This window comes from Solenopsis invicta, chromosome 9, assembly GCF_016802725.1.
Source record: "Solenopsis invicta isolate M01_SB chromosome 9, UNIL_Sinv_3.0, whole genome shotgun sequence".
Lineage (NCBI taxonomy): Eukaryota > Metazoa > Arthropoda > Insecta > Hymenoptera > Formicidae > Solenopsis > Solenopsis invicta.
In genome coordinates, this window is record NC_052672.1 from 12,840,533 (window position 1) to 12,866,216 (window position 25,684).

At 39.1% G+C, this 25,684-nt stretch overlaps 3 protein-coding genes across 6 annotated transcripts in view; 2 read left to right on the forward strand and 1 right to left on the reverse strand.

Annotated features, from left to right (window-relative positions):
* The first annotated feature begins 8,672 nt into the window (after window positions 1-8,672).
* LOC105198022 (obg-like ATPase 1) lies at window positions 8,673-25,376 on the forward strand. Of its 3 annotated transcripts, none has more exons than XM_011164653.3 (11): window positions 8,673-8,823; window positions 12,220-12,401; window positions 17,118-17,178; window positions 18,376-18,503; window positions 20,122-20,297; window positions 22,036-22,113; window positions 22,214-22,311; window positions 22,404-22,544; window positions 23,964-24,060; window positions 24,300-24,422; window positions 24,502-25,376. In XM_011164653.3, the coding sequence occupies exons 2-11, from the start codon at window positions 12,221-12,223 to the stop codon at window positions 24,610-24,612; spliced, it is 1,194 nt and encodes a 397-aa protein (XP_011162955.1). In that variant the 5' UTR covers window positions 8,673-8,823; window position 12,220; the 3' UTR covers window positions 24,613-25,376. The 3 variants fall into 3 exon arrangements, with proteins under 3 accessions (XP_011162955.1, XP_039309521.1, XP_039309520.1); XM_039453587.1 differs by lacking the exon at window positions 8,673-8,823 and adding an exon at window positions 8,986-9,123; XM_039453586.1 differs by lacking the exon at window positions 8,673-8,823 and having other exon boundaries at window positions 12,203-12,401.
* Window positions 12,698-17,111, forward strand: LOC105198021 (adenylate kinase 9-like). The gene has a single exon (XM_011164652.3). It carries the CDS (start codon window positions 12,974-12,976, stop codon window positions 16,988-16,990), a length of 4,017 nt encoding a protein of 1,338 aa, XP_011162954.1. The 5' UTR covers window positions 12,698-12,973; the 3' UTR covers window positions 16,991-17,111.
* LOC105198024 (uronyl 2-sulfotransferase) overlaps window positions 24,729-25,684 on the reverse strand; it is a 56,195-nt gene continuing 55,239 nt past the window's right edge. For both annotated transcript variants that reach the window (XM_026134698.2, XM_011164655.3), the window contains exon 6: window positions 24,729-25,650. In XM_026134698.2, coding sequence (XP_025990483.2) covers window positions 25,502-25,650 — 149 coding nt within the window. In that variant the 3' untranslated portion in view covers window positions 24,729-25,501. The remainder of the gene's footprint in view (window positions 25,651-25,684) is intronic.

The following is a 25,684-nucleotide window of genomic DNA, read 5'->3' on the forward strand; positions in this document are numbered from 1 at the left end:
TGACACAGAAGAGACAAAACGAACAATAATAATCTCATGACTCTTTTCACATATAAATATTATGTATTATATTTTATAAAAAACCCTGCATAATTCTTATAGAAATTGGATTTCGGTGGAATCCAATAATTGACCAGTTGACCTGTACGAGATGCTACTTGTTAAAAATTTCTAATGTCACATCTTATTTTTAACAAGTAAGATGCATGCTTACATCATTATTTGCATGTTTTTTTAATTATTTCTGCGTATAATTTTAAATAAAGAAAAAATTATATACAAAAATAACTAAAAAACCTGTAGATAATGATGTAAGCATGCATCTTACTTGTTGAAAATAAAAAAGTGTGACACGAGGTGGGACATAATAAAGAATAAAATTATTTCAGGTCAGATGTGTAAAGGTAAACATCATTCTCACTGTAAAAAGTGAAATATTGCATAAGCATGGGCAGGAAGATGAGGGCACAAATCTGAAACTGTTAACTAGTGATAACATGAAGAGCTTTTTGCAATTGTAATGCCTGTAGCTTGCTTAATTTATAATCATGGACTTTATGGGTCTTAGCGAGATTTGCTTTTCCTAAAATCTTAAGCAAATGACATGTAACATTAATTGGGATAATTGTACTTATAATATTGTTAATTAGAATTCATATTTTACTTGAAAATTTTCATGCAAAACGTTATGCAGTTTTATAATGTAAGATTTTTAAAATCTTAATATTTGTTGGACTTGTTATGTGATAATAACTGCGATACTTGTTTTAGAAAGCAATACAACTTGATTTTACTGTAATAAACAATATTGTAAGCGTACAATTATCCTAATTAATATTACATGTCATTTCCTTAAGATTTCAAGAAAAGTGAGTCTTGCTAAGACCCATAAGGTCCATGATTATGAATGGAGCAAGCTACAAGCGTTGCAATTGCAAAAAGCTCTTCAATTTATCACTAATTAACAGCTTCAGATTCATATACTGATAGACAATATGTAATATTAAAGCTAGAGCCCAGAATGTAATTATTTCAGGTCAGATGTGTGAAAGCGAACATCGTTCTCATTGTGCAAAGTGAAATATCGAATGGGCGAGAGCAGGAAGATGAGGGCACAAATTTGAGACCACTTCTACGGGATGTATCAATTAATAAAATAATGTACGTACCGGTTACTCCACGGAGGCCGTCATTTCGATACCGATCTCTCTCTTGTATCGCATTGGCATTAATGCCAACCATCTAATATTGTATTTGGCACTTACAATACTGCGCGGATAACATATCACACACGAACGAATGCAAAACGTAATATGTACAATTAGGAGCAACAAAGATTTCGGGGCAGGCGGAGAATGAAATAACGTCACACGAACACGAGGCAACGACAAGACGCGACAAGCTCACAACGCTTCACGAATGAGATACGATCTGCATACGATCTTGGCACTCGCGCTGCTACCACACTCGACACACCCGACGTTATTTTCGCATAAAACTTCAACACGAGAAACACGAAAGAAGCACCAGAAGTACGGATTGTCCGCCGGTTACCAGTGCAGGTTAGGGTACAGGTGGGTAGAGGGTAGAGGAACATGACGATGGCGGCGACTCGACCACTCGACGACCATCGCCGACACTATTCGCGCACAATCAAAACTTGGACCGTACGAAAAGCACGAAACAGATATGTCGTACGATCGACTACCGGCAAAGTAACGATTAGGTTAGATTTTAGGTTAAGTGATCGCAGCACTACGCAACGCAGCACCAGCCACCAGCGGTGTAGCGGTAGCGGAACGATGACGCCTAGCGCATGCGCTCGGCGATCGTTGCCGAGTGGTGGCGGAGATGGTCGAGGGACGAGCAGCCGGAATCGACAGCGTCGTAGCCCTCTTTACGAGGAGAGTGGGGAGACAGTCGAGACGGCGTGACGTAGTCTTACGTTGATCTTACGCGCATGTGGTCAATAACCCGTCGGCCAACGGCATGCACGTGATCTCGGAAGAGTGAATGAGCGAGCGGTCGAGTCGTCACGGCTCCTGTTTACGAGAAGAGTGGGGAGGCGACCGAGACGGCGCGCGACGTAGCACTCGTTTTACGGGAGACCTTGCGCGGTCAACAACCTAAGGGCATTGAACGGCGCGCACGTGCTCGGCTAATGCGGAGTCTCTCTCGCTGCGCGTACATTTAACGCAAGACTATACTGCGTCTCTTGTTCAATAACTTTTAGGGAGATTACTTGCATCGCATTACAAATTCTCGTAACTCATTTGCAGGCTTGAGTAATTAGAAAATTAAAAGTTAAATGATAAGGTAATAGAGAGAGATATTTTGATCGTATCAAATTGAACCAGAATGCATTCTACGATCGCAGCTAGGTCTTCGTGCTTGTATTGTTTGTGTGATTTTATATACTTTCCTCAAATTCAATAAACTACGCGCCGAATTAATTTACAGTTATAACACAATTGTTATGACTGAAAATTAATTCGGCGCGCAGTTCATTGAATTGAGGAAAGTATATAAAATCACACAAACAATACAAGCACGAAGACCTAGCTCCGACCGTAGAAAGAATTCTGATTTAATTTGTATTAAATAATAAAGTTAATAACTTTTAACTTAACTTTGTTAATTTTAAATAATTTAATTTTTAACTTTAACCAATTAGTTTTGCAACACATAAATTTTAATTTATTAACTTCTTACCTAAATTAAAAATTTATTTTTGCAGAAAAAATCATTAAAAAAATTTTTTAAAGAAGAAAAGACAAAAAAAGGAAGTTTAAAATGAAAAATAAAGAGAAAAAAAAATAGAAAAGCAAATATATGTATACAAATAAATGATATAAATTTTTAATAACCACTGGATTAAGTGTAATATTTTGAAATTTTGATATAAAAATAAAAATTTATTTAATAAAACTTTTTTTTCACTTTCACTAAGGATTATACATAATACGCAATTGCATTGATATATATGTTATGCTGAACTAAATAAAAAAGGATAAGAATGAAACAACGAAAAAAAAGAAAAAAGAAAGAAGGAGAAAGGAAAAAAGAATTTAAAGCAAGAAAAGAAACATGAAGAGATGAAAGAAAGGATCTTAAAATAAGGAAAGAAAGTTGAAGAGAAGGAAGGAAAGAAGGAAGAAAGAAAGAGATTAGAAAACAAAATGGAACAAAAGAAAATTATGAGAGAGGATAAACATGGATAAAAGAATAAAATAACTATTTATTGACTCTTGGCAAAGGCGTGAGATTTTTAGATATTTTGTTATGAAATGAGATTTACTTAATACACATTATTTTTTTTTATTAAATATTATAAATATACAATTGCTAATTATCGCTATGCAGTTGGATAAAAAACAATAAAATATTGAAAAAAGGAAGGAAATACGTATCAAATCATAATGTTAAATTTGAATGAGTTAAATTCAAATGAGTTAAAGTGTACAACAGTGTAGTTACCGAGAGAAGATAATTGAATTGCAATTTATTGTTTTTGAAACTCGTTCTTCACGGCCGTAACTCCCACAAGATCTCCATTAAATAATCGTTTATATATTTATTATAGAGTAGAGCGTGCACGGGTATCGTCTCTCTATTTCCCGTACCCTGTTATCCAAGCGTGCATTTACGATCCGTCTTCCACATTTCTTCTAGCAATAAAAGCATTCAGTATACTCCGCCAGCACTCCGACGAAGTATACCTCTTGCAAAATGTTACGGTCTACTACAGTTCGCCCGCGAGTAAATAGAAGCAGCGAAAGGTGTGCGATATTTGCACAGGCACTTGATGTTTTTTCTTTCGTATTGCGAGCTTGCTCGATGCATCTCAACAAACTGGCCTACTTTTTGTCCTAATTGAGATACTCGCTAGGGAAATTGTTAAGCCTAGTGTTGCGCGTTTGTTTATGTAAAAGAGAGAGAAAGAGAGAAAAAAAACATTCTTTACATAATAATAATAATGTTCTGATACGTATACATAATATTTAGAACCCCAACAGTGTTTCACGCAGCTAAAATCGGTTATTGCATACATCTTTGACGAATTAGGTAATTTTCCAAGAAATTTCAACCAAGATGTTTGTTATTCAACTAACACATGTATCTATACATATAATTTTGTCGAAAAGTATTGTTGAAAATTAACTTTTGCATATTTAAAAAGAGTTTACTAATAGCTACCAAATGTTAAGTAAAATAATGCAAATTAAATATTCAATTAACTTAATCAAAAATAATTTTACTTTTCTAAACATTCAGTAAATATTATCAAACAGTTGGTTATATTACTGTATTTGATAATACTTATAAAATACTTATAAAATATTCAGAAAAGTAAAAAGATGTTTGATTAAGTTAACGGAATAAATTAATTGGCATTATTTCACTCAACCTTAATTACTATTTTATCTCGCCTTTCAGTGTGTATGTGTATATATATGTACGTAAAATTATATTCGCGTTTCTAATCACTTTTGTCAAGCGCTGTCTCTTTCGGAGAAAATTGGTATACGACTCCTCGAGTATCAATCGAATATATTCGTCTTTAATTGCATATCATTTTGCCTCTCGCGTTCGCCGCGCAGGCTGCCAATACCGACTCGCCCATCGACATACGATTATTTCAATTATTTTATTACATACCATATTTTTAATCTTAACCCACATAATGCATATAATCATGGGGCCTATTACTCCGCGAGTGCGGGCGGGCGGATGGAAAAAACAGCATTCGTCCCGCTTCGCGTCGCTCCGGGTCTTGCCGTCGAATGTTAACGATATCGTAATTTGGAAACCGCAAACCCCCTGACGTCACCGGTGCATTGGAGCATCTTGCCGGCGCGCAATCCTTCCACCCATCTCCCACCCTGTGGACCGATAATCTCGGTCAAAAGGATATTAGTGATCGACGAATTATAGGAATTTCGACAAATTAGATATTGAGCGAATTGAAGGATTACGTTACTAATTCCGTCGGGACGCCGGTGGTGCGCCGATAGTTACGTCAAGATTTATTCAACCGCTGTCACGCGGCAGAATCTTGCGGAGCGATTGCACATTTTCGTAGATGCGATGTAAAATCTTTGTACACGTGATATATAAAGCGTAAAGAATATATTCCCTGTGAAAATCGAAGACGGACACGCTTCGACGATTTTTCATTATCTGATTAATTTATGATTAAAAACTCAAGATTGGGTAAATTGATATATTTTTTAAATTAAATTAAGTTATAGTTAATGGCTTATAAAATTAATAATATAATTATGTTAAAAGTTACATAAATAAAAAAACTAACTAGTTAAAAGTTACGTTAAGATTAATTTAAGTTAAATTAAAAGTCAATTTTAAAAGGCATTATTCGTATTTAATTAGAGAAATTTGTAAGTGTTTATAAAAATAAATTATTCAAAATAATTATATAATCCGCAATATGGATTACCAAATTTAATATTATATTTATTAAGAAATATTATTGTTTTATATGGAAATGTATTTTTCTTTTCACAATTTCTTCTTTTATATAAATTTGTAAGTTTGAAAAAAAAAATTAATAAATTCAAATTTATGTGTTTTAAAGTAACTAGTAAAAGAAAAACAAATATATGCGCCGAAATAGTATCTAATAAACGGGCGTTATTATTATATGCGTTATAGGTATAGATTTTTCAATACATAAAAATTTATCACACATTGTTTTGACGCACATATTTGTGTTTTTTCACTGAGGTTGACTGTATTGTATGATTGAAACATTTAATATTCATATTTATTAAAACATTGTTATAATTAGCACTTTGATCTATCTTGCTCACCAGCCCTTGATTATAAGTTATTAGTAGTTAAAATTCAAGATTAAATTATTTAAAATTGACAATTATTAACCTTCTAACTTTATTATTTAACTTTTAACTTTTTAAATAATTATTACCCAACCCTGATTAAGCTTCACCTGATGTTTTACCCAATGTGCTTCATTTATGGCATCATCATGGGTGAGGCCCATTGAATAAAATATCAGATTAAGTTTAACTACAAATTAATCAAATAATGAAAAGTTGGACCTAAAAGGTTCAAATGCACTACGAATTTCGCCAGCGAAACACGCGAAGTTCTTTGTTTGAGGAGAAACGCACGCATTTCTCGTGTTTACGACGGCAGACATCCGCATTTAAGTCATCGCTACGAATAGTCGCGGCCTGCCCTTTCCTTGTCCGATCTCACGGCGCGGCGCCGACGATCCAGCCGTCGTGGCTACACACGGGGTCTTCTATTTTGCTCCATGCCAATCTTAATATTATCCTTCGAATTATGGCCCTAATGTTATCCACGATACACGTACGAGCCATCGGCTCTAATGATCGAGCACGAAATTCGAAGCGCCCGGACGTCCAACTGATATTAGGATACCATCTGGATTATTTCGCAACTTTTGGCAAACAGGGGCGATTATTCGTCGTTTTCGTTATACTTACGCAACGAGCGTTTCATTTTTTTGTTACCTGCTGTTACGCCTACACACGTTCGAAATAAATAACGCCGATCTTTTTTTTCTTCCTTTTTTTCAAGCGAGAAAGTCACGCCAGCGCAAACGTCGCCTACTTCTTCCGTCAGGCCAATGGCTCCTAATTATTCGCCTAAGTTCACGTAAGTTTCGCATTGAACATGCTACGTGCGGATATTTCGCAACGTCACGGACGGGTGACTCCGTCATCCGTCGTGAACACGAGATATTGTCACGAGATCTCGCCATCGTAAATCTTCGGTGCTATATCGACGCGGCGTAGTGACGCGAATGATATTCGCCCATCGGCTAAAATGCATTCATATATCGCGGTACGTATCGTGTCGCTCGTAGCCTGTCCTGGCAGGAAGCGGCTGGCTATACACGGCATAACTTGTAGCCGTGTCGTGATAGCGACACTTCATAAACAAGTACCGGCGTCATGTCGCGGTGGTACCGACGCGAACCACTTTACATCGTCGATCATTATCCGTCCGCGTCGAAGGACATCGACATGGGGACGTCCGTTGCGTTCATGACCAGTCTGACGTAAAAATGCATAGACCGAGAACTACGACTTTTCATCGAGGGGTTTAGTGAAAAATTTCATTTCGTCAAAAGTATTTAAACGCATTGCATAAAAAATATTTCCGGTGGAACAAGAGCAACAAATTATTGGCCCTGATTATTTCACACACATACAATTAGTTATTTATAAAGTTTTATTTTACCGTAATTGTATATTTGTGAATTTATAATCAGGACAAGCCTAATGCAACGAGATAATTACAAAAAGACATTTAAAAGACGTCTTAATTTAAAACGTTGTAATGCTGTCTGTCTTAATTTAAAACGTAACTACGCATAATAAAAGTATTCACAGCACCGAATTAGAGTTACGTTCTTACACAAACGTAACTTGCCATTTTTTCTAATGAAAGATATACCAAAATTATTATGCTCATAATACGTCCGGATTCAGATATTGTTAAAAATATAAATTGCAGTTGAACAAAAGTCACAGCTATGACAAATCAATGTTTAGCTAAAGAGCAAGTAGAAGTTTTGCAAGAAAAGGTTTAAAAGAAGAATGCTATTTTATAATTATTGATGAAACAACAAATGTTTCAACAAAAAAATGTTTTGCAGCAGTTATACGCTTCTTTCACAAAAATGAAGTTAAATTTCTTGCTTTTATACCTGTTTCATCGGTTAAGAGCTTTTTGATGCTAAAGAGCTTTTTAATTCAGTTGTTGAATTACAACAAATAAAATATCATTTCCAAATATTCTTGGATTTGTTGCTGGTAATACGGCTGTTACGATGAAACAGAAATCACGAGTACAAATAAGTTTTCAAGAAATTAATAATGATATATTTACATGGGTTATAACAGAACGTAAAGTCTAATTTCATAAATTCTTGAGAAATATTAAGGAATCATATGCAAACTCACAGAAAATCGATGATTATACGGTCACCAGGTAATTTGAATGTCCAATTATCAAGGAAATGATCTTGTATATACGTATCGCACATCCTGTAATTGTTTCAGATTTTTAAGAAGTCATCGCTCACAGGAAATCGTCGTCCGCGATGTCGCCGTTCAGTGAAAACTTCTACCATTGTAATCGGTGGTACCGCGACTCTAGAAGAACGGAAACTTCAATGTTTGTAAAATTGCTAGAATTCAATCATACAATATATCACAAATATTTGTCGGCGTGCACTTAAACATATACGCCGACGATTTACGCGTTATTTATTACATGTCTTATGCCGCTTATTAATTTACTGATTGACAAGATTGGATCTGACTTGGATCTCACCAATTGGATCTCACTTGGATCTGACCAATCTGGCAAGATCAGATTTAACAATCATGTGTGATGAACACCTAGATGTGATGCGTGTGTCTGGAACGCGCCTAACCTCTTTAGGGAAGGCATTAATGACTGCTTGTGTATGTGCTAATAAACTAATTAATTTCCTTATTAATTTCCTATTATATGTTACGAAGCTACGCAAAAGTAGCTGTGCTCCGGCTTTATCACGCGCGGATTCTCTCCCCTGAGAAACTGCAGCATCGACGGAGCGCTACTCGCGCGCGCGGCATGGTATATTGCGTCGTGTGCACTGCGGTTCCGGCGGATAAGTGGAAACCCTGCAATCCGCGGGTCGGTCGCCGCGCCGGTAGGATCCATCCGTGACGTCGTCTACGTGCCGTGCCGCTCTCGTGTATTCGACGCATCGTGTGCTACGAAATTTGTATACAGCAAGCGCACATAACGCGGACATACGAGGTATTATCTTTCGCGGTAGCCGCGCGTGATGCACGGCTGCTGGCCTGTGTGGAACGAGTGCTGAATGCGCTGCTTTTGATTCGAGCGGGCTCGAACTCGACGAGGAAATATGCATATACGCGACAGAGAAATCGGCGAACGTCGCCAGGTGTTGAGAGCTTACGTGCGTGCCACGGCTCATCGCAGCGGCACTCGGACACCCGCGCGAGGGACACGGACGTAGCGCTCGTAAATCGTAAAGATTCGCTCTCGGGGGACGTATGGGTCGCGACGTCGTGCGAACGTCGTTCCGGTAGAGAGGTAAGGTTAAGTTTTACGTGCGGTGCGGACGACGATCGCTTCGCGCGCCGGCCGGCACGTGGCAGCACCGCTTAGCGGCGAAACATGCGTTTCTCTCTGATGCAATTGCGACGCTGCTAAAACCAGATTTGTATTTTTTGGTTATTTATTTATGCGTAAAATATAAATATTCTACATCGTGTTTACAATGTAAATTGTGTTAACTTTATTTTGTGTATCAACTATGCAAATAATTTATTGATCGTAGAAGATTCAGAAGTAGTAAAAGTTATATTGTTTTAAAAAATTTTTAATACGTATTTTTATTTTATTATTAATATAATTATAAATATATTAACATTTTTATAATTTAATTTTTTCTATATTATGTTATCCAATTTATAATAATTTAATTGCTTGTATATTATCTCTACATAAACATGATTTGTGTAAACATAAGGTAAATAATACGTAAAATAATCTATGTAGACGTAACCTTGAAATTTATGGCACAATTTTTGCTGAAACACAATTCAAAAATTTTAATTAAAATTTTTAAAGCCGTAATTTACTGAATTATTCTATTCATTTTTAAATAATTTCCACTGTAATTAATAATTTAAATCTTGATGCAATCTTAACGAGAAATCATATTCGAATTTATAGACTTAAACTATACAAGAAACATAATTAAAAACTAATTACTATTCGCTAAAATTTATTTTATTTTTTTACAACAGAAAATTTTATTATAACCAAAAAAGTTAATGTTTAATCAAATTTATTTCTTTTATTCCTGAAGACTTTTAATATATATGTATAAATTGTATTTGCTTACGACTCTACAAAACATATAAAATTTAAAACAATTTTTTGTATGTATAATGGGTATTTGTATATGAAAATAATACAATTTTATTAATTTTTATTATACCATATTAGGTATTTTATGCTTAATATTTTACATAAAAATATTAGCAGTAGATTTAGTGGATTTTACAGGGTTTACTTAAAAATTATGAGTATTATTATTTTTATAATATAATTAATTTATACAATGAGTTGTTTCATTACTTATGTTCGAATATCTATTCAGATAATTTGAATCTTAATGATGATTTAATCAAAAGAAGAAACAATATTCGATTTTGTAGATTTATTATACTGTTAGAAGCTGATTTTTTTAAATAAAAAATGTACGTTTTTTTAAAGTCACATTTTTACATTACATTTTTTAAATATATTTTGATAGCAAGCAATTGTTTGTTTTATTTAAGTAAGTAAAAATAAAATATTTACTTTTAAGTAAATAGACATTAGGTAAATAGACATTAGGTAATAATTTTGTATTTTTACGTTTTTTTTACATTTTTTTTACATTTAAATAATTTTAAAAATAAACTGATAATATTAAATTGTTGATAATATTATTAAATTGTTTTCTAGATTAAAAAATTGAATTATCTTGAATATAAATATAGTCTAACAGTAAATATTTTAGAAATGCACGAAAAAATTACTTGATTAAAAAATTTTATTTTATTTACATAATTATTTCAATTAAGAAATGGTTTAACTTGATTGCCAGTAAAATGTAAAGCAATTTTTTTATATACTGAAAATGTTTTTTATGTTCAAGTAAATATATTTATTTTAACACAATTTTTTTTATTTAAATAAAAATTAGCTAATATAAAATAATTTATTTTTAAACTTAGAAAATATTTTTTTAATCAGAAAAATAAATATGTTTACTTAAACATAAAAAAATTTTTTTGTTACATATTTAGCAGATATATAAAATTGATAAAATTTTAATAGTTTTTATTTATCATATCTTACGATTCGTCTTTTACATAAAAATATTAGCAGTATGATTTAAAACAGAATTTTTCAAGACTCAGAGAAACGACGAATTATTTTATTACGATAATTATTTGAATTATTTCTATAGTGCATATCAATTCTTTCGAAATCAGTACAATTTGCAGCTCCCTGAACTAAAATACTCGATAATGACTTTTGGCATATCATTATTAATATGGACTCGTCGAGGAGTTCTTTCCTCGGTAAAGTATTTTACGGATTTTTCGCGATTAACGGCAACTTGGAGGCCGCAGGTTCAATCTCGATCAGAGGCGGCGTGGTGCGGCGCGTCTCCGGGATCGCCCATTAGCCGTGCGTCTAGCGATCCGCAAAAGCGAGACGACGTCGTAAAAGGGGAGGGACGGTCACGCCGCGGCGCCAAGGCAGCCTCTTCTTGGGGCTTTCTCTCTCTCTCTCTTTCTCGGTTCTCGGGTAGCATCGCGGGCGGAACGCTTCTTCGAGAGATGCTCCTCCATTATCGTAATTTGCAAATTTCCCCGGGACCGCGATGAAAAACGACGAGAGGCGCCGTGGTTTCGCGTTGAAACGCGCGAGAGTGCGGTGAAGAGGGAAAGAGGGAGGCGAAGCGGACCGCTGCTAGGGGTGGAAAGAGAGGAAGACGGCGAGGCGTGGGGAGAGGAGGAACAGGAACCGCGAAGACGGTGGCGGATTGGCGGCCTCGGGCGCGGTTGCGGATTCTCGGCGTGATGCCGGTGATTCGCGGCTTTGGTGCCCAGTAATCCCGGGTCCTCCCCTCCCCCCGTCGCCCGGCCATATTCCTCCTCCCGCGCAGCCCTCTTTCTTGCAGTCTTTGATACCAGCGCGGCGGCCCGGTCGTATGCCGGCGGGACGGGGGGCTCAATCTCGCGGTAAATACAGCAATCGCTCGCGATGTGCCGTCCGCATTAATATAATTAGTCACCGCGAGCGTTTCGAGAGAGCGATGCCGGGGAGCGGATTCCTATATCTCGCTTGGGCGCCCCGGGCGGCGCACGCACGCATGCACGCACGAAATATCGCAGCCGCGCTTAAGTATTTCGGGGGATGCGAGTATCGTCTACGCGCAACACCCTCGAGCAACATCGTGTACACGTTCCGCGTCGTAGATGCGACAGACGGAGTCGCTGTCGGCCGTTTAGCCAATTATGCTCCGCACCGCGCTTCGTGCGCGGCACTCGTTCCACATTAGGTATTCTGTAACAGAGGACACGGGTAAATTTTGGATAACTCGGCGACGTCTTGTATGTCCAGCATGGCTCCAAAGAAGCCCGAGGAACCCGAGCGGAAGCCGCTTATCGGTCGCGTTGGTACTAATTTAAAAATGGGCATAGTCGGAATACCGAATGTAGGGAAGTCTACTTTCTTCAACGTTCTCACCAAGAGCCAGGCAGCGGCTGAGAACTTCCCCTTCTGCACCATCGATCCTAATGAAAATAAGTATATCTTGACTCTACTCGTGTGTAAATCTTGAATAACGTCGTTAGAATTTAAACCTCAAACCCTCTTTCCTGTCTCTACAATATTGTATCATTAAAATATAATCGAGTTATCTAACGATATTTTTTCATTAATCTTATTAATAATTTTACCATTAACCTCTTTATTAATCTTATTAATAATCAATCAGACTTCTTCATTTTAAATTGCACTATACTGAAAAAAGGTTTTTTTATGTTCAAGTAGATATATTTATTTTAACATCATTTCCTCAATCGAAATAAATGTTAATATAAAATAATCTATTTTTAAATTGATATAAAATATTTATTTTAAAACTTAGGATATATTTTTTTTAATCAAAGAATTAACGTTAAAATAAATATATTTGCCAGAGCATAAAACATTTTTCATCTTATTTATCATTATAGTGAAATAGTAATTTAAATAGCGCATGTAACGTAAGCCATTTCGACTTCGCTTGTTTAACCTTGCTTGGATATATAGCCACGTGACAAAATATTGAAATTGAAATCGCCGATGTAAGTTGCTGTTTAATTATCCAAAAATGTGCGACAAACTTTTAGAAAAGCAGGGACAGAATCATGTCGAGGTTTTCGTTGACGGATCGTTTATCACGAGAAAAGACTTTTTACCATTTATCGGAGATTCTCATTGTGTGCAAGAGACTTCTGCAAACGTACCCCCCTCAATCGTCTGTCCAAAGGCTAATTTATATTACGCTTTTGCCGAAGATATACATCCGATGAAAAGGATTGCCACCGTTTCTAAGCTTTTCGAAAAGGAGGAGCTTTTGCCGCAAGCTTCGTCTCGCAAAGAACTCTCTAAGGATCAAGATTCTCATTTGAAAGACGAAGCTGTAAATCATTATCTTAGAACCGATCCACCGAGTTTCATTATTTTTGGGAAACCTGGATTAGATTGTGCCAATGTGGCATCAGCAGTAGCTGAAGCTTGGAACTGCGTTTTAATATCGTCCATGTCGCTAATTCGAGAAGAGATCGATGCTAGTACTGACAAAGGTCGATACATGGAAAGAATTCTGCGACTCGGTAGATCCATAGGACCAGAAGTTCTTATGAATTTGATACGCTGCAGAGTCAGGATGAGAGACGTCAGACACAGGGGCTACGTCATTGGGTGTTTACCGTTTATTCCTAACGACGTGAGCTTGAATTATTCATCATGCTTCAGTAATTCTGTCTTGAATGCAAATGACGTTTGCTCAGAATTTTGCGAAAACGCGGCTGTTGAATCCTACGAGGTACACGGAGATAAGGATTGTAAGAAGCAATTTGATCCCGAGCGAGAGATCTCTCGACAGATTGAGGAAATATTTACCCTATGGCCGATTAAACCCTTGACAATTATTTATCTCGTCTGTCCGAAGCAAGACGTCGCGAGTAGATGTGCGCGTCAGAGCGTAAACTATTTAACAGGCGATATTTTTTATGAAAACGAATTTAAGGTATCCGAATACGACACCTCGGAATCGAACACCTCCTACGTCCAAGTTGTAAGTGAATTCGTCGCGGATGATGATCAAAGATTTGTGAAGCCAATATCCGACGTGACGCGTAATATTGAGGCTCAATGTGATCTTTACGAGCGATTGACGTTGCCAGTAATAGATAAATGGATCCTTTTGCATAATCCGCAGCATGTAGTTCGCGTGGACGGCCGCAGTTCCGTACGACGAATACTTCAAGTTCTCAAAACTCGTTTGCATACTTTGGCGTTACTGCCGTCGATCCTTCCAAGAGAAATGATCGGACAGAGCGACGTACGTTTTCCAGAAACACCCCCGGAGATGAACTTGAACGATGATTTCGCGAAAGAATCTGCTGAAGAGGCTTTTGTGATTCTCAGCCGGAGAGAAGTCGTGTCTCCCAGATTCCCCTGGAGACTTTCCGCGTGGAAGTTTTACTGCCCTGTCGAGCTAGCTCAAGGACGAGCTGTTAAGGGACTTTCGAAGCACGCGGTGCGATTTCTCGATAAGATCTTTTTTCTTTCCTCTCGAGAGGCAGAGAACTTGTTCATCGAAAATCCGAGAACTTTTTTATTACCGCCGAATCCGCGGCCGACCTGCAAGATAGCGGTGTTTGGACCAAGGTACGCCGGTAAATCGGAACTTAGCGCAAGATTAGCAGAGGTTTTCGGCGGGACGGTCGTAAATGTTGATGAAATTGTGAAAGACCTAGTTAAACAACGCGAAAATTATGCGTTGTACGAGAATGCTTTGAATATGCGAGCTTCGTTGAAGCCTATCGATATATCGGTTGATGAAAAGGCTGACATTATTATTCAAAACATTAAGCGAATACCTGATGAAAAGTTAGAAGAAGAGCTTCGAAGAGATGGCGGATACGTTGTCGATGGAATGTGCGTGGACGTTGAAGTCTGGCGAAAAATTGTGGACGAGGCTAATATCGTTTTCGAGGACATTATCCTTTTGTTCGAAGAAGAGCCGTACGCCTACCTGCTGAGTAAATTTCGCACTTTTTCTTGTCTTGATAATGATTCTACGGACGATGCGGAGGCGGATCGTGAAGAGCATAGAATGTTGTATGAAGACGAGAAATGGGAGTACCTTGAACATTTAACGCAATTCGAATCGGAGTGGACGAGATTCGAAGAAGAAATTCCTGAATTTAAAGGAAACGTGATGAAGTGTAATCTCGCAAATATCGAAGATGTAATGGAATACGTGATAAATTGTATTAAACGTCGTTTCGATGTCGTAACTACCGCTGCGAACGTCGAAGAGAAAGGTAAGAGGAACGAAATATTGGAAGAAACAGCAGTCGTGGAAAACGAAGCAAATTTCGCTGATAAAAATGCCGAAGAGAAGCGAGAAGAAAATCTCACATACACCATCGATCTTGCCACAGCTGAACGACTTCTCGACTGCGGCTACTGTTTCCTCAGTCCCTTCGGTCGATGTTGTCCCGTACAAGTGTACACCAACGCGATACCAATTTCAATGTTCCTACCGATGAGAGCTAGCGATCAGATTTTTCCAGTCGTACGCTGTTCATATATTTATTTCCTCGCGGGCAAAGCAGCTCTCTCCGCATTTCTGAATGATCCCCCGAAGTATCTCGCGCGAGACCTCCGTCCGCCGCTACTTCCGCTTCGAATCTCCATCATCGGACCGCCGAAATGTGGAAAAGAAACGTTGGCGAAGCGTTTCGCGAAAACGTACGGCATGAAGGTAATTACTCGCGGCAAGGCGCTGCGCCACATTTTGAAATATTATCCTTGGACCGAGACGGCGCGAGTGATCAAAGATCAGCTTCGAGCCGGTCATTCTGCTTCGATCGAATCTGTAACGCGCGCCATCGAAATGTTCTCTATAGGACCATTCGCGGCAACCCAAGGCTACATTCTCGTCGACTGTCCTTCGAATCGTAAGGAAGCCGAGCAGTTAATTATCTTAGGAATACAGCCGATGATTGTGCTCGATCTCAAGGCGGACTTGGACTTCTGCCTCGAATGCCTCTCCTGGAATGACGATGACACGAAAACTCCATTGAATTTCTCCCCCAGTTTTCTATCACGACGTTACGAGGATTGGCAAACGGGTCAGACGAATTTTCGAGACTGGCTGAAAAAGTTTTCACAGAACGTTGTCGAATTGGATGCTACTAAAAGTAAGTGGCACGTGTGGACTCGTGCGGATCACGCGATACGTTCGCGATTCGCCGATATCGTGCTCTACTTTCGTGAGGCGGACTTGGACAAGGTTCACAGTCTGAAGCACATGTGCGTATCACCCTACGAGTTTCGATTGCGGCAGAGTCGATTCGAGTCGTATTGTCCCGTTTGCTTATTCCACGACAACACCTTAAAGACCTCCGGTCAATCGGTGACCAGTCAAGGAATGATCCAGTTCAGGAAATATTTTTATTGGATTTGTTTGCAACATATGGACGTCTTCGTTAAGGATCCGCTGCTCTATCTTTCACCTGCTACCGCGTCTCTTCTCGACGAACGACCGCGAATATTGCGGGAGACAGTCGATACGGAGCACGCCTGTTGGGCGCAACGTCTCCAAGCCGACGGATTGTGTTTAGTAACCTACGTTGACGGCCTGCCGGATCGCACGCTGACACCAGGCAGAATTGATTTAGGTGTTATCCTCAAGGATAAGGTATATCTCTTCTGCAGCGAAGAGTGTCGCGAAAAGTTCCTCGCGCAGCACGGTAAATATTCGGTTATTGCATTTCCTCGCAAACTCCCGCCGACCGAGGAAGCGCGACCAGGACTTCTGCCTGATCAGGATTTCCTGAAACAAACGATAGCGAAAACGCTGGTCGAGGCGACGAATCTGGTCGCCGCTCGTCGTCCGAAGATATTCGGCCTGTCGACGGCTGTCAGCGCGGCGATTTACATCGGCGTTTACTTGAAGACGCACAACGTGACCGAAAATGCGGCCGAGGTGGATCTTTACGAGGCCGCGAACAACCGAATCATCGAGCAAGACAGAGTTATAGAAATCGTTACCGATACCATGAAGAGGAGAGTTAATCCCTACGTATCCGTGCCAGAATATTCCGATTAAACGTTTCCTCATAATTGTCGTGCGTTTAATTCATCATCATCATCAAGTCATAAATATCTGTACGTTATGTCGTTAATCGCTTTTTCATCGTTGAGATTTTAAGCTATCCGATTTTCTTTTCCAGCACGTCGAGTTCCGGTGCCTGACGCGAGATACGACTACCTTTGCGAATACTTTAAACCTGCTAGGTAAGAAACAGCGAGACGAATGCTCCTGAAGTACGTTGAACGTAGAGCGTAGGGTGAATGTGTATAACAGAACGGAGGCATATAGTACCGCGTAAAGATGCACCCTCGTGAAGGGAAACGAGTCGGAATAACCGGGGACATTTCCATACTTCTTTGCTTTTATTCCCGGAGCATGACGAAGGGGGAGAGGAGGGAGCGAGGAGGGAGGGGGGGGTCCGATCTGCAATGCAGATTGGTCTAAATTCGTCTACGAAACGCGAACTCCCCGTTCGCCAAGCTAACGCTACACGTTTCTTTATTCGCCTCGGCACGTGATGCAGCATTCTTAATGCGAGCAGCATTCGGACGGGTAGATTTTCGAATAAAACAATCGGCAAATAACACGGCAACGAGGACGACGGCACCTAGAAAATAATATGGTATCGATCTGTAGCAACCAGCGGCACGCCAATCATTTTCGATTATCGTCGAAACGTGGGCCAGAGAAAGAGCGCGAGTCTCATTACTCTGCGAGAGAGTCGGTTGGCACGTAATAAACCTTCTCCGCTCTTCTCTTTCTCTCCTCGATCAGCTTCATACCGCGAATGACTAAATGTAAATCGTGTTTGTCTTGCGCCAGATCCGACCGAGAATCGAAGCATTGAAAATGCGAAACAGCGTCGGATCAAAGAGCGGCCGATTCATCGGTGCCCTCTCGCCCGCCCTATTATCGTTACGTTCTCGTCATCTATATGTCCGACCGACCCCGACTGCCGGCACGTGTCGGATGATTCGACGATCCATGATGAAAGCCAGCTAATACACCATCCCTCCCGTTCGTGCACTTTCACCGACGCCTCCCTTCAAAGGCTAATTGTTTAATGAGCCCGTTGGCATTAGCATTTAAATACACCTCGTTGTCACTGTTGTCCCTCCTGCCCTCCCCACCTCCTCGCCGCCACGGTTTTCATTCCGCGCGCGTGCATCACGCGGCACATGCCTACGACCTTTAATTCGCGATCATCAGTGACCTCCATCCTCGCGATGAAATCAGCGAGCGAAAAGCGTGAGCTGCGTCCTCGAAATTACCACCACGTGTAGTAGCAGATTACACTTGCCTCGATTTAGACTTTGACGAGTTTGGACTGTAATTAAAACCGTGCCGTTCCGACCTTTATTCTCGCCTGATAATTTGTAATCAGAAATTCAATCTTCCAGTAAAGTTCCGGCCTTCTTGCACGTAATGGACATCGCAGGACTGGTGAAAGGCGCCTCCGAGGGACAGGGCTTAGGAAACAGTTTTCTCTCGCACATCGGAGCCTGCGACGGCATATTTCATCTTTGTCGTAAGTACGCTACCACCTGACACATTGCCATTCGTCACCGCCCTTGGCTAAAGTTTGCTCGATTTGTTTTCGCCGTTATTGATATTGTTTTAATGTTTTGCGCTGATGTGTTTTAATATTGCGACAGAATGGTCCCTTGATCTCGTCGACAAAATTGGATATTTACCCACTTCGCTTATCCATTGTACGTGAAAATGCGAACTTGTTTTTACGACACGTATGTGTCGCAATACACACGTGTACGTACCTCGCTGGCGTTGCGAGCATGTGTTATGGCTGTCGTTAGCTATCTTCCCGGAAATACATTACATTACTGTCCTTCGCGATAATCCAATCGATCGACCTGCCTCGTTGCGCGAATGCTATATGTCCGTGTTTGTATCACACGTTTCTCGTGTAAATAACAAATAAAAGAAGACATTATTTTATGACGAATATATAAATTTAAAGGATTTTTTTTTTTATAGAATACATATTATACGAGCGCATATTTAACGCGAACTCTCTAATCAATTATTCTAAAATTTCAAATTGCTGGAGAAATTCTATTTGAAACTGAAGAATTTAATTGGTTAGCAAAATTTTTAATATTTATCACGACTAAAGACAAGAAATATTGTAGAGAAATTATAACACAAATTATAATTGTTACATTTTTCTCTTTTTTTACATGCTGCAACACTACAATGTAACGACATTACAGTATTTATTATTATAACGATTGATAATTCATTACATGTGCATTTTCATCAGTAAAATTACAATTCACGTTACGAAAGGTTACGTAGGTATTTTTATAACAATTAAAAAAATATATGACATACTTAATTTTTTTGTCACGTCTAAAGAATTGATACTGTAACTTTTACTAAAACATACAACATAAAATTAACTACATTTGATTTATAAAATTTTTTTCTTTTTTTTTGTAGAATTTAAATCTCTTTAAATTGTATATTACAATATTTCAATAATTATTACAGCAATCCTGTAAAACGTACATGTCTTTGAATAAAAATTTAATTATCGTCCAAACGTTCTTCAATATCATATTTCAGTATATGACAAAAAAAGATTATAGCACTTAGAAGTATTATCGCCCTTACCACAATATTTTCTCCGCGTAGAATGTAAACGTTGTGCTAAATAAATGTGAATTTATTTTACAGCGTTCGCGAAGAAACACGTAATTGTTAATAAAATCACCGGCACGCGATATTTCTCACATCCGAAGCAAGGGCCACGAGGGCGTAAATCCACGTATTTTACTCGCGATAATGCAACACGTAGTAATTCGCTAAACGGCTGCTGATTCGTCTGAGAGAACGATCGTTAGGTATATACATTATATACCTAATAATATTCGTACTGAAAATAACATTTCGAGGCAGTTCTGGCGGTTAATACGCCTTGGCAGGCCGCTGACAGGTGGTAATTTTTTCAATTAAACCGACCCGGCAATCTTCGCGTGGCGGTGGCGGCGGCGGCGCTTAAACAGTCAGACATGCAATGCGAGGCTCGCATTGACGCGAGCGTTACTTGCGAGCACATCGGCGCAGCTCCAGATTAGGCTTCCTTGCTCGGCGCGCGAGTTCTGTTTAATTGTGCCTTATATTAGGTGCCTTCGAAGACGACGATGTCACCCACGTGGAGGGCGATGTCAACCCCGTGAGGGACCTCGATATCATCAGCGAGGAATTACGACTGAAGGACATGGAATTCTTGAACGTGCATCTCGAGAAGCTCGAGAAGCTTGTGATACGTGGCAATGACAAGAAGCTGAAACCCGAATACGTGAGTACCCGATTGTTATATTTTAGTAAAATAGGAAATTCCTCAATGGAAAATCTAAATTTTTTTCGCAATCGTAAGAACGGAAGAGAATTTTCTGTGAAAATTCTGCATCAGAGCTGAAAGTATCTTTATTTGCGGAGTTTTATCGGCGTGCTATTTAGGAAGCTTTTATCGTCGCAAAACGACTATTGACTTTTTCTGTATCCACAGTGACACATATTACCCTGAGCTATCGCGATAATTTCATAGGAAAACGATATTTCGAAAATTACTTATTTCCTGCAAACGCGATAATATCCAATCGACTTAATTCTGCCGATGCGTAAACAAGTGTTTATGTACTTTAATTCTTGCAAACGCGACATTGTGTACAGAGCGCAAATCATGTGATTCGATGCACTCGACCTCGTTCATCTTTTTCTTAGTTTTATCAGGCGAATTGTTGAAAGGACCTTCACAATTCTTATAGAAAATGACTTTCGACTGTTATATACTTTGCTATTTTATAGCTTATGTAAGATAAAAATAGTAATAGTATTAAATATTTTACAAGTAGGTTTGAATTTGCTTGCATAGTTTTGTACTCTCTATGATTATTCGAATTTTTTATGGGTACACTGAGAAAAAAAATATCTCAAACAAAAAAATTTTATTTAACACAAAAAATTATTGACTCGGTGAAACTTAATAGCTTATTTACCAGTAGTGTTAAAAATTCCTTGATTAAAATATTTATGTAAATAAAATGAAAAAATAATTTTTAATTGTTCTAGAAAATATTTACTGTTAGACCATTTTTATATTCAGTAATTTTTATATTCAAGAGTTTTTTAATCTAAGAGAATAAATTCAATTAATTTTAATAATATTATTAACTTATTCGTAAAATCATTACTTAAATATAAAAGAAATGTAAAAATTACACGAGTACATGTTGAACTCAATTCCATCTCTAAAGATAAAAGAATGGAATCAAGTCTTGAATTATTCAAAACGTGCTCCCTTGAAAAAAAATGCTACTTATTTTTCCCCACATGCTCACGTCGTTTCTGAGAACCATAAAAATTGTGCGAGGTCTTTTACGTGTATACGACATTGTGAAATCACGAAATCGTATGCGATATGTTGCAGTCGCATATTTTTTTACACGTAAAATTTCCCCAAAATGGCGTAAATTTAAATTATTATGTCGAATCGATTTCACCGAGATCCTGCTTTTCGTTAAGAGAGTCCGAGTCTAAATTTCCTCGCGTTTCTTTCCCTTTCGCTCGATGTTCATACACGGCGCATGAACGTCTACCGAGTACAGTTGCAATCCCCTTTGTCAGGCCAACTACGAAATTACCGAGGAAATTAAGAGAACGCGGGCGAAACGAGGCTTCCTGGAACGAGTCGATCGTCGGATCACCCTCCTTCCGCGGATTGACCCACGGCAATTACCGATCTCCCCCTCGTTCTCGACTTTGCAATTTGGCAAAAGTTTTCGAGAATTCGAAGCTACCTTTTCGTCCTTTCTCTCTCTCTAATGGGTCCGCGCGCTCGACTAGTCCAGTACGATCCTCTAATCACGATTCGATCGCGAAATTATCCTACTCGACGGCCCGTGTTCGTGCATCCGAATGTCTGGCGCGATCGACGAATGTCGAAGTCATTACGTTTGATTGTCGAGAAATAAGGTCGTTACGCAACAGGAACGAATCTCAAGATTGAACAGAACCTTGCAATTCGTGTGTCGTAGGATACGCTGCTGAAGGTAAAGGCCGTTCTAACGGACGAGAAGAAGCACATCAGGTTCGCCGATTGGAGCGCCAACGATGTAAGTTAAAAAATTTTATTTTCACGTGCATCTTATCGTGAATTCCTACAAGAGAGAATCTTCCACTTTGATCTTACATTACGCTTCGTGAACTTTTTAGATCGAAGTATTGAACAAATATCTGTTTCTCACGTCAAAACCGATTATCTATTTGGTGAACCTGTCGGAGAAGGACTACATACGCAAGAAGAACAAATGGTAGGCGATTTAAAGACCGGCCGTACGAGTACAGTCCCGCGTGGTGTAATTCACTTTTTTAGTTACATCTCTCGCATTTCTCTCTGTAACAGGTTAATCAAGATAAAAGAGTGGGTCGACAAGAACGATCCTGGCGCGGTGTTAATCCCTTTCAGCGGCGTCTTCGAAAACAAGATTTTCGATATGGACGAGGCGGAGCGCGCAAAATACTTCGAGGAACACAAAGTCACCAGGTTGGTATCTCTCTCCCCACGGCTTCCACGGTCCGTTATAACGATTATTAACATTTTACCCACTAAATATTGCTGTGTCGCGCTCGCAAATAAGGGGGTACGGTACCCCGCGTCGTTTACCGCCGCCTTAAAACTTAGAGAAATTCGGTAGTGTGGCCCTCTCGCATACGTTGCTCGTTGCCGGTTGGCGACGAAGCGCCGCAAGATTGCAGGGAAAAGAGGAGGTCGGACGTTCGTAAAATCTCGCGCGCGCGGCGGACGCGTTCTCCCTCGACCGAGTTTGGGGAGTTCCCACATTTAGCTATGCACCGAGTTATTCTCTAACGGTAATAATAATGGTGGGCACGGTTGGCGTCTAGACCCCCCTTCTGCCCCCTGTCCCACTCTCGCCGCGACTAATAAAAACCGTGGCCGGCTCGTACGGCTCGACCGCGGCGCATTATATTTTTACGAACGGCTATTCAAATTCTTGCAAAATTGCATAAAAACCCCTCCCGCCCCCGCGGGCACGCCGGTATAATCGAGGAGGTGGGTGGAGCGAGAACGTAATCGGTGGTGGTTCGGCAATTCGATTGGTTAGCGGGTCATTTGTACCCCAGGGCGGTGCGTGCGTTGCACGTGGTATGCGCGTTACGGACTTGCATCACGATCTTCTCTCTTTCTCTTTTTTTTTTTTGTTCGTCAGAGTGAATTTTAATCGAGCCGTACGATACAGTTGTAATTACGAGTCGAGACTCTTGATTAGAGCATTGAACAACCATTGAATTAAATCCAATGCGATACACTAGAAAGTGCTTTAATAAGGGGGAAAGAGATGCGGATGTGTTGGGAAATACTTAGAGGAAATAAAAAAAGGGTGAGCGACAGGAATATACACGTTTGACACGTTTCTACGACGTTCATTATGTAATCTCTCACTCTCGGACTTTCGCGGCAGTGAGGAAGTAGAAGGGAGTTCGCGATCCCCCCCAGGTTCGCCTAATAATCGGGGAATACAAACGAAGGGACGAAAGATACCGTGATTTTATTTCGAGACCGCAGATAACCGGGGCGCCCCCGGAATAGGTCCCCGGCCGAAGTCGGAATGATAAAATTGCGGTATTAAGTCGTTCGGCTTTATGTGTATTCTCTGAACTCTCGGACTTTCGTCGGGCCCACCGCGCGTTGGACGGCTCCGCTTGCGATAACCTGTCATTAGACGATATTTGGCTCGAGACAATCCTATTCCACAAATCGGGACACTTCTCGCTTTGACCGCGGACGTGCCTTATTTTTTCGTAATTCGCGGAAAGTGAAAAACGCACGACTTCGTGCTCAGCAATAGAGAGCAGACACCTATCCTGATCTCAGTAAACAGAAACACATTTCTTCACCTATACTTATTACTTGTATTTATTCGCTATTCTTTCCTCTGTTTAGTGCACTTGACAAAATTATTTTACAAGGATACAGGGCGCTACAGTTACAATATTTCTTCACGTCCGGTCATGACGAAGTCAAGGCGTGGACGATTCAGGTAGGCACGGATTTATGTAGTGTAATAAAGTTTAACAAAAGTTGCAGATTGATTTATTAAATTATATGAAAAAATTTTAATAGAAAAATTTATTAAAAAATTTAAATTGTATATTAGATTTATAGATTGTACATTTTTTATGTATCTCTTTCTTTTATTATATTTAACATAAATTTTATTTTTATCCGCATTATCAATGCGTTAATGCTATCTAAAAATATGTTCTATTAATTTTGCAGAAAGGCACGAAAGCGCCTCAAGCTGCGGGGAAGATACACACGGATTTTGAAAAAGGATTTATCATGGCGGAAGTGATGAAATTTGAAGATTTCAAAAACGAGGGCTCGGAAGCAGCAGTAAAAGTACTTGAAACAATTTCCATATTAATTAGTACATGGCATTCGTTTTGTACTCATTTCATATATTTTATTTTGTTGTCAGGCCGCCGGAAAGTACAGACAACAAGGCCGTAATTACATAGTCGAGGATGGCGATATTATTTTCTTCAAGTTCAACGCAGGCGCCGGGTTAAAAGACGCGAAAAAGAAGTGATGGCACGCGTTTCTCATGTTGTTGCTCGTCCATCTGTACATCAACATGATCCTGTTATCCTGTTGCATGCATCACCCACGAGTGAATCAATCCAACTCGCTTTCCGATCCTCCCTGACTCTTTCATTCACGATAAGTATGTGTACACACTAATCATGACGATAATGATGAATCTTTTTATATTTTTATTTTCTGCAGAATCTATAAAAAATTAATCGTGCTCACGACACGTTGCAAGATGTTATATTGGAGAATATAACATCCAATATTTTTTTCGAGTAAATTATACGTAGAGAACAATGTACTTGATACACATGTTATTTTTGTTGTAAAGGACGTTGTCTATGAAAGAAAAATAGAATTTTACGTTTATCTTTATGTACGTAATTAGCTGTTTATACAGATCGCACTTATTTTTTGTTTTTGGTGAAAAATGTGCGGACACAGGAAAAGAGAATGAAAAGAAAGGGAATGACGTGTATCTAAAGCATTTCTTTGTACTCTTCTGTATTTATTTTAAAAATATTAAATTACATTGACGTATAAGGATTGTAGCGGCTTCGTAATTTGTGAATACGCTCTATTACAAGTTATAAAAATTATTCCGACAAAACGATGCGCTACAATCGATAAAAACCACGTAACGATAGTCGCCAATGATTTATCCTCTACGTAGGATGGTGTATGTGGTTACAGAGTCAACGTCTAGATGGCACGAGAAGTTCACATTTGTTTCTTTGGTACAATAATTACGAAGTTATAAAAGATGATTCTTTCAGTTTTTTTTTTGTTTTCATTTTAATCCTTTTAACGCGGAAAATTCATTACTTATTGTTATTTAAGATTTGTTATTACACAATCGATTATTTACCTTTATAGGACCTGTATCTTCAGCCGTTGTTAAAAGTTTTATTGAGAAGTCGAGATTTCAGCCAATGGTAAAAATCTACCTCTTGTGCAAGCATTTTTCTGGAAGCTGTGTCTTTAACTCGTAGCTTTAAAGCTGCCGAAGAAATGGGCGGGTGCTTCTCTCTCGGTCCTGTACATAAGAAAAATGGGTGTGAAAGAATGAC

Coding starts and splice junctions, on each gene's coding strand:
- LOC105198022 (XM_039453586.1), top strand. CDS start 12,212: ATGTCCAGCATGGCTCCAAAGAAGCCCGAGGAACCCGAGCGGAAGCCG. Junction 22,114..22,213: donor CCGATTGGAGCGCCAACGAT/GTAAGTTAAAAA, acceptor TGAACTTTTTAG/ATCGAAGTATTGAACAAATA. Junction 22,545..23,963: donor GAGGAACACAAAGTCACCAG/GTTGGTATCTCT, acceptor TCCTCTGTTTAG/TGCACTTGACAAAATTATTT.
- LOC105198021 (XM_011164652.3), top strand. CDS start 12,974: ATGTGCGACAAACTTTTAGAAAAGCAGGGACAGAATCATGTCGAGGTT.